Source organism: Rhinoraja longicauda, chromosome 31 (assembly GCF_053455715.1).
Source record: "Rhinoraja longicauda isolate Sanriku21f chromosome 31, sRhiLon1.1, whole genome shotgun sequence".
Lineage (NCBI taxonomy): Eukaryota > Metazoa > Chordata > Chondrichthyes > Rajiformes > Arhynchobatidae > Rhinoraja > Rhinoraja longicauda.
In genome coordinates, this window is record NC_135983.1 from 5,325,216 (window position 1) to 5,334,720 (window position 9,505).

Here is a 9,505-nt window from a genome sequence, read left to right on the forward strand (position 1 = left end):
AGAAAATAGTCCTAGGTGAGGTGGACTATTCTCATAACTAAAGTTTTCCAAACCTGACAACACTATCTCCTGGACAATTTGGTATAGTTTATTTGGTTGTACAATCATACAATGGAAAGTTATTGCAAACTGGACCAAACACGCTTCTATTTGCTGAAAACAGTCTAGTTGGCATTTCTAATACAGAATAGTTATATTTCATTCATATGCAATTAACTGAAAATTACTTTCAAATGATCATTCAGTCTGAAGAAGGGCCCCAACCTAAAACGCCAGCTTCTACGTGTTCTCCAGAGATGCTGCTTGACCTGCCAAGTTACTCCAGCACTTTGTGGAGTCTGAAGAAGAACCCCGATCCAAAATATCACCTATCCATGTTCTCCAAAGATGCTGCCTGACCAACCGAGTTACTCCAGCACTTTGCGAGTCTGAAGAAGGATCCCAATCTGAAACTTTCCATGTTCTCCAGAGATGCTGCCTGATTCACTGAGTTACTCCAGCACTGCGTGTCCTTCTTTCAAATAACTTCTAATAACCCTTCTTGTAGAAGAATCTCGACCCGAAACATCATCCATTCCTTCCCTCCAAAGATGCTGCCTGTCCCGCTGAGTTACTCTAGCATTTTGTGTCTTTCTTCGGTTTAAACCAGCATCTGCAGTTCCTTCCCATACACTTCTTGTAAACCATTTTCTCTTATGTAATTCATGCTCGTGAAACGATTGGTAATGTTTATTTGGTTTTACACCTTACCAGCCAAAGTTATTGCAAACTGGATCAAACACTCTTCTACAGACTGCAGTCTAATTTGATATTTCCAATGCAGAGCAGCTATGTCTCATTCACAGAATAGATTCATAGAACGGCGGCACGGTGGCACAGCGGTAGAGTTGCTGCCTTACAGCGAATGCAGTGCCGGAGACCCGGGTTCGATCCCGACTACGGGCGCTGTCTGTTCGGAGTTAGCACGTTCCCCCCGTGACCTGCGTGGGTTTTCTCCGAGATCTTCGGTTTCCTCCCACACTCCAAAGATGTGCAGGTTTGTAGGTTAATTAGCTGGGTAAATGTAAAAAAATTGTCCCTAGTGTGTGTAGGATAGTGTTAATGTGCGGGGATCGCTGGTCGGCACGGACCCGGTGGGCCAAAGGGCCTATTTCTGCGCTGTATCTCTAAACTAAACTAAGAATGTAGATCTGTGCAGCACAGGAACATCACAGATACAACAGCCAGACGGGATATCCTCCAGCTGACTGGAGAGCAGCTCCGACGATACTCAATCCAACTACTTGACAGGGATCAAAATCCATCAACCTCAACATACATTCTCTCCACTACCAATGCAGTATCTGCATAGCTTCAATTACTCTTGATAATAATTAATTCATTTTTAATTTTAATTTTACTTGTCATATGTGGGTTGGCACAGGGTCAACGGTACAATGAAATGTATTTGACAAGACAATGGGTCACCTCAGCAGTAATATTCCAAGGATAAATAAGATAAAAAAGACATTAGTAAGATAAAAAGACAATATTAAAATAATCAACATATATGATGTGAAAAGTGTTTATGAGTTCAGAAGCCTGATGGCCTGATAGTAGAAACTGTTCTTAAGTCTGGTGGTACGTGCAGCCATACTCCTGTATCGTCTGCCTGATGGTAACAAGAAGAACAGCCTGCGTGCTGGGTGGCTGTGGTCCTTGATGATGCTGCGTGCCTTCCGCAGGCACCGCCGGTAGAAAATGTCCTGAATGGCCGGGAGACAGTTGCCAGTGATGTGCTGTGCCGTCTTCACCACTCTCTGTAGTGATTTGTGGCTGTGGGCGGAACAGTTCCCGTACCAGACTGTAATGCAGCCCGTCAGCAGGCTCTCGATGGTGCATCTGTAGAAGTTTGTGAGGATGCTGGCGTTCATGCCAAACATCCTCAGTCTTCTCAGGAAAAAGAGCCGCTGGCGGGCCTTCTTTGTTATTGTGTCCGTGTGCAGTGTCCAGGAAAGGTCCTCAGTGATGTGCACACCGAGGAACTTAAAGCTGCTGACCATTTCAACCTCAGCATCACCGATGTGGATGGGGAGGTGTCCACTCCCCCGCTGTCTCCAGTAGTCCACGATCACCTCTTTAGTTTTGCTGACATTGAGAGAGAGGTTATTTTCCTGGCATCAGCTGTTTAGTGCCTTTACCTCCTCTCTGTAGGCCGTCTCATTGTTGTCTGTGATGAGGCCCAAGATGGTCGTGTGGTCAGCAAACTTTAGGATGCTGTTTGAGCTGTGCTTAGCAGTATAGTCGTGTGTGAACAGGGAGTACAGGAGAGGACTGAGCACACAGCCCTGTGGTGTGCCAATGTTGAGGATCAGTGAGGAAGAGGTGTTGCTGCCAATTCTCACCACCTGGGGCCTGCCCGTCAGGAAATCGAATATCCATCCGCAGATGGAGGTCCCCAGTCCAAGAGCAAGGAGCTTGGGGACGAGTTTTGAGGGAATAATAGTGTTGAATGCCGAGCTGTAGTCAATAAAGAGCATTCTCACATATGTATTTCCTTTGTCCAGGTGAGTGAGCGCAGTATGTATTGCCATGGCGATGGCATCGTCCGTGGCCCTGTTTGGTCTATATGCAAACTGAAGAGGGTCCAAGGTGTCAGGGAGAGAGGAGCAGATGTGAGTTTTGACTAGTCGCTCGAAGCACTTCATGATGACTGGTGTCAGTGCGACAGGACGGTAGTCATTTAAACAGGAGGTTACTGGTTTCTTTGGAACAGGAACGATGATGGATGCTTTGAAGGAGGTAAGAACCACAGACTGACACAGAGAGAGGTTGAAGATGTTGGTGAACACCCCTGCCAGTTGATCAGCACACGCTCTGAGGGCCCGCCCTGGAATACCATCCGGCCCTGGAGCTTTGCGGTCGTTGACCTTTTTGAAGGACCGCCTCACGTCTGCCGTTTGTAAGGACGGTGTGGTAGTCCCCCTGCACACCTGTGGACTCATGTTGTCTGCATCGAACCGGGCATAAAAGGTGTTAAGCTCATCCGAGAGCGATGCGGTCGGCTGAACAGTGCTCCTGTTTTTCCCTTTGTAGTCTGTGATGCAGTGTAATCCACTCCACATGCGTCTGGAGTCCGAGCTGTAGTAGTTAGATTCCACTTTGTTTCTGTAGTCTCTCTTGGCTTTCCCGATGGACTTCCGGAGGTCATATCTGGCTACCTTGTAGGCGTTGAGGTCTCCTGAGTTGAAGGCCGTAGTCCGTTTAGCACAGATTTCCCGTCCGACCCAGGGTTTCTGACTTGGGTAAGTGCAGATGGTGGCTTTTGGAACCACATCATCGATGCACTTACTTATGTAGCCTAAGACAGAGTCTGTGTATTCGTTGATATTGCCTTCTGCTGCGTCTTCAAACATCTGCCAGTCAATTGTGTCAAAGCAGTCCTGTAAGGCCTCATCAACCTCATTGTTCAAAAGACAATAGGTGCAGGAGTAGGCCATTCGGCCCTTTGAGCCAGCACCGCCATTCAATGTGATCATGGCTGATCATTGTTCCGTTTATATATGACCCTGGAAACCGGTTTTTCCTGTTTTAGTTTCTGCCTATATGCAGACAGCAGTAGAATGGAACAGTGATCTGCCTTACGAAAAGCAGGGCGAGGGAGGGGCTTATAACAGTCTCTGAATGGGGTGCAACAATGGTCCAGGGTCTGCTCTCCCCTAATGGGAAAAGTGATGTGTTGGAAGTATTTTGGGAGAACCTTCTTCATATTGGCTCTGTTGAAGTCTCCCAGAACAATGAACGCAGCCTCAGGATGGGAGTTCTCCAGCTCATTTACAATCCCTTACAGTTCGTCCAGGGCTAGAGATTTATCAGCCTGTGGGGGGAATGTAAGCAACAGTAAGGAGGACTGAACTGAACTCTCTGGGGAGGTAGAAAGGTCTAGCTTTAATGGTCAACAGCTCCAGGACCGGGGAGCAGTGTATAGTTAAAACGCAGACATCCAAGCCCCATGAAGAGTTAACCATAAAGCACGCTCCCCCTCCTCTCGACTTGCCCGAGTCCTTCGTTCTGTCTTGTCGGTAGACGGAAAAACTCTCCGGAGAGACGGCACAGTCGGGTACGCTGGTCTCCAGCCACGTCTCCGTGAACGCCAGAGCACAGCAGTTCTTAATGTCCCGATGGTGTTCGATCCGTGCGCGCAACTCGTCTAATTTATTGTCCAGGGATTGCACATTCTCTAACAGAATGCTGGGCAGAGGGGGTTTGTTACTTCTTCGCCGGCTTCTGCACAGAGCGCCAGCACGCTTCCCTCTCTTTGCTTCCCTCCTCCGCCGTGCAGGTGGACAAAACACCCAGGCGAGGCCGTCGTCTGTGTTATCAATAGCTGGCTTAAAGTCCGCGTTGGCTGATGTTCCTATCTCCAAAAGTTTCTGTCGATCATACTGAACATGTGATAGTACAGTATGTGCAAAAAGAGCAAGCAGTAAAAAGTAAATCCACACAAGTTTGCTGAGTTGACTCGGAGCTCCCATCAGTACAGCCATCTGCACGGCGCACCACGTTTCTTAGAGGCTAGCCCAACAAGATAAACTAGGTCTGAGAAGAGTCTTGACCCGAAACATCACCCATTCCATCTCTCCAGAGATGCTGCCTGTCCCGCTGAGTTACTCCAGCATTTTGTGTCTATCTACAAGATAAATTAGGGCAGCAGGCACAATGGGAACTCTACCAACTGGAGGCTCACCTCCAAGCGTTACATGGTCCCTCACTTGGAACTACATCGACAGTGCTCCTTCATTGCAGGATTTAAATGTCGCCACTTCGTTCCCCAACAAACAATAGAAGAATCTTTATGAGGACTGCAGTGGAAGAAACAGCTACCCATCACCTTCTCAAGGGCAATTCATGTGGGACACCAATAATCCTGAAACATTGATAGACAATAGACAATAGGTGCAGGAGTAGGCCATTCGGCCCTTCGAGCCAGCACCACCATTCACTGTGATCATGGCTGATCATTCTCAATCAGTACTCCGTTCCTGCCTTCTCCCCATACCCCCTGACTCCGCTATCCTTAAGAGCTCTATCCAGCTCTCTCTTGAATGCATTCAGAGAATTGGCCTCCACTGCCTTCTGAGGCAGAGAATTGCATAGATTCACAACTCTCTGACTGAAAAGGTTTTTCCTCATCTCCGTTCTAAATGGCCTACCCCTTATTCTTAAACTGTGGCCCCTTGTTCTGGACTCCCCCAACATTGGGAACATGTTTCCTGCCTCTAACGTGTCCAACCTGCTTAATGATCTGATACGTTTCGATAAGATCCCCTCTCATCCTTCTAAATTCCAGTGTAATGATAAATTGATAAATGATTTAAAAGAATCTCTTCCACATCTTTTCCAGTATTATCATGTCATCCCTCTCATGCAGTGACTAAAATTGTACCGGGTCTTCCTTTAAGGTAATCCCTTTTTTTAGAGATACAGTGCGGAAACAATCACTGGGTCTGTGCCGATTCGCGAACACCCGTACATTTGTTCTATCCTACTCACCAGGGACAATTTACAGAGTCCAATTAACCTACAAACCTACACGTCTTTGGAATGGGAGAGGAAACCGAAGAACCCGGGGAAAACACTACCGCTGCACTGCTCTTCTTCTTAGATAAACCAAGGGGCTTCAAGGATGACTGTTCTATAATGACTGATGCAGGGTACACAGATAGCAGTGTTTCAGAGGCTTTTAGATCCATATACCTCCATTCCCTGCACATGCAGGGAATGGAGGGATATGGATCACGTGCAGGCAAATGATATTATTTATCTCGTCATCAAGTTCAGCATTAAGGGCCAAAGGGCCTGTTTCTGTGTAGGAAGGAACTGCTGTTGTTGGTTTAAACCAAAGATAGACACAAAAAGCTGGAGTAACTCAGCGGGACAGGCAGCATCTCTGGAGAGAAGGAATGAGTGACGCTTCAGGTCGTCTGAAGAAGAGTCTCGACCCGAAACGTCACCCATTCTTTTTCTCCAGAGATGCTGCCTGTACTCGCTGAGTTACTCCAGCATTTTGTGTCTATCTAGGGCCTGTTTCTGTGCAATTCTGTTCAATGCTCAACTCTGGGACCCAGTGGTACATTTTATTACATTAGCTTTTACCAGCGCATGAACTGAAATGTATACTGACCCAAACACTTCTGAAACATAAATCTAACCCAATCAAATGATACAAAGTGGGCAAATATGACTATGGGGCATCTTGGTTGGCATGGACAAGTTGGGCCAAAGGGCCATGCTATATGACCCTATAATACAGAGCAGGCCTTTCAGCCCATCTATCTATACTTAACCCGTTTACCAGCACTTAATCCATAACCTTTCATACCGTGGTTATCCAAGTTCTCATCTCCCTCCTTGGGGAATATGCAAGACTTTAGTTTAAGAAGATAACTGCAGATGCTGGTACAAATCAAAGGTATTTATTCACAAAATGCTGGAGTAGTCAGTCTGAAGAAGGGTCTCGACCCGAAACATCACCCATTCCTTCTCTCCTGAGATGCTGCCTGACCTGCTGAGTTACTCCAGCATTTTGTGAATAAATACCCAAGACTTTAATTTGAAGTGTTTCCAGAAATAAAATAAAGTCAAATATCTAAGATGTTAGAAAGAAAATGCAGGTTCTAGGAATCTGAAGTAAAATAAGAGTATCAAGCGGGACCTATGATAAGAAAAACAAAGCTTAATGTTTCAAGTTAACAGGCATACTGTTACCATAGTGAGATTAAAACTATTTCCAGAATTTAGTTTGTTTTATTACTGAATACCAAAAATTGCATAGCGGCAAATTAGGCAAAAACTCATGATGAGTACGCAAAGTGGGTATTGCCCATGAGTGCACCGCACTCAAAAGCAAAGTCAGATTCTACGTACACAAGAGGTCTTTGTGATCAATGAATGTTTCACCACAATGCAAAATCAAGTTTAATACAAGCCAAAATTTTGCAATTTTGCACGCAGATGAAAGTCCCCATCGTAAACACTAAACCTGCCAAAATATCAAATTGCCAACATCTTTCCAAAGCAAATTTAACATTTTACTCCAGAAGATTCAATCCTTGGAGCAACACAAAAGCACATTAGTGTGTTGTGGAATATTTAACGGCTAGATTTGAGGGATTTCAGCTGAGTTAGAACAGAGAAGTCAGCATTGTTCTCCCAGGTGCAAAGTAGGTCAGTAGGATATTTGATAGGTGTACAAGATCAGGACAGGTTTACGCACCCATTAGAAGATGGTGTAAAGACCAGGGGCACAGATTAAACGAGGTGAGCAGCAGACACAAAGAAACACCAGGAAAAACATTTCAAGTCCAGGAATCATCATGATCTGCCGCTCGCTGTCACTGAATTGCAGAAACAAGAATCAATCTCCAACTTGAAAAGAGAATTAGTTAAGCCATATGAGGAAAAATAATTTGCAGGGCCAAGGGGAGATTATGGGGGAAATGGAACTGATGGATTTGCTGTACAGGGGGGGACTGAATACAGAGCCGATAACAATTTTATTTGAATAATAACCAATGTGCCCCTCTATTACACCACACCAAGAGATGAGCACAATGTTGAATGTCAATCGGGAGACTGCTGCAATGGATCTGGGCTTCCATGGAGACAAAAGTGACTGCATTTAGCTGCCTATCTGGGTCTGGTCAGCTTGCCAGTGGAAAAGACACAATTATGATGTGATGGTAGTACATTAAATGCTTCTTATTGTAAGTGGGAGACACAATGGGAAGAGGATTCAATACAGTGGCAACAATGGGCGAGACTGGGCCTACCTGATACCCAGGGGCCAGGCATTTAATCTGCATCACACACACAAACATACATACACACATATACACACACACACGTACATACACACATATACATACACACACATGCATACCAATACATACATGCACACACATACATGCACATACATACACACACATATACATACACACACATACACATACACACACATACACGCACACATGCATACACACATGCATACACACATGCATACACACATACACACACATATATATATACATACACACACATATACACACATACACATACATACACACATACACGCACATACATGCACACACATACATACATATATATACATACATACACACACATACATACATACACACATACATACATACAAACATACATGCACATACATACACATTCATACATACATACACATACACGCACACATACATGCACACACATACAAACATACATGCACATACATACACACACACACATTCATACATACATACACACACACATACATACATATAGAGGGAGAGGGAGAGAGATATTTAACGTATAAATCTCTTCACCTTCAGAATGTAAACCCAGGGCAGACACTCTGCCCACTCCTCCCCCAATACGGTTCTTTGAAGGTTTAAGAGACAGAATAACACCGCAATACAATGTCAGACTTAACTGTTAGCCGCGGCCGCGGCCGCTCGTCCCTCCGCCGGACGCAGAAGCAGCTTTTCATGGCCGGCCACCCACCGCCCGGCTCCACCACACTCAGCACAGACACACACAGACACACACAGACAGACAAAGCGAGGAGGGGACGGGGCTGGGGCTGGGGCTGGGGCCGGGCCGGGGCCTGTGCGGCCGCCGCAGCCTGGGGCTGGCGTGGAGCCGTGGGCCGCCCGCCCGCCCGCGCGGCGCTAGGGGAGGAGAGGGGGAGGGTGGGGGAGGGGCCCGGCATGGCGCGGTGGGGGGAGTGCGGGGACACTCGCGGGGAGGGGGTGTGAGGGGGGGGGAAGGGGGACGGTTATCACTCACTCTCTCTTTGCCTCCTCAGCAACTCGACAGCCCCGCCGTCCTCCGGCTCAAAGGAGCCTCCCTCCTTCCTTCCCCACCCCCTCCTGCCTGCTCCACCCACCCCTCCCTGCACAGCAAGAGCCCAAGCTCAATGCCTGCCTTCCTTCCTTTCCTCTCCTTCCCTTCCTCTCCACTTCCTTCCTCTCCACTTCCTTCCTCTCCTCTGCTCTTCCTCTTCCTCTCCTCTCCCTTCCTCTCCTCTTCCCTTCCTCTCTTCTTCCCCTCCTCTCCTCTTCCCCTCCTCTCCTCTTCCCCTCCTCTCCTCTTCCCCTCCCCTTCCTCCCCTCTTCCTTCCTCCCCTCTTCCTTTCTCTCCTCTCCCTCTCCTCTCCCTTCCTCTTCTCTTCCTTCCCCTCCTCTCCCCATCCCCTCCTCTCCCCTTCCCCTCCTCTCCCCTTCCCCTCCTCTCCCCTTCCTCTCCTCTCCCCTCTCCTCTTCCCTTCCTCTCCTCTTCCCTTCCTCTCCTCTTCCCTTCCTCTCTTCACCCCTTCCTCTCTTCATCCCTTCATCTCCCCTCCCTTCTTCTCCTCTCTCCACCGCAAGAGCCCACTGTCAATGCCTTCCCCCCCTCACCTCCTCTGCCCTCCCTTTCTCTCTCACCCTCTCTGCACAGCAAGAGCCCACTATCAATG

General features: G+C 47.3%; 1 protein-coding gene across 2 annotated transcripts in view; it reads right to left on the minus strand.

The window, feature by feature from the left end:
• LOC144608333 (multivesicular body subunit 12B-like) overlaps positions 1 to 8,906 on the minus strand; it is a 221,417-nt gene extending 212,511 nt beyond the window's left edge. The window contains exon 1 of one of the 2 annotated variants that reach the window (XM_078425994.1): positions 8,836 to 8,906. Coding sequence is in view for 1 of the 2 variants with exons in the window: in XM_078425993.1 (XP_078282119.1) it covers positions 8,480 to 8,536 (57 nt within the window). In the remaining variant the exon portion in view is untranslated. Of the gene's footprint in view, positions 1 to 8,479; positions 8,725 to 8,835 lie in introns of those variants that run through there. The other variant, XM_078425993.1, reaches the window with a different exon arrangement.
• Positions 8,907 to 9,505: the final 599 nt, after the last annotated feature.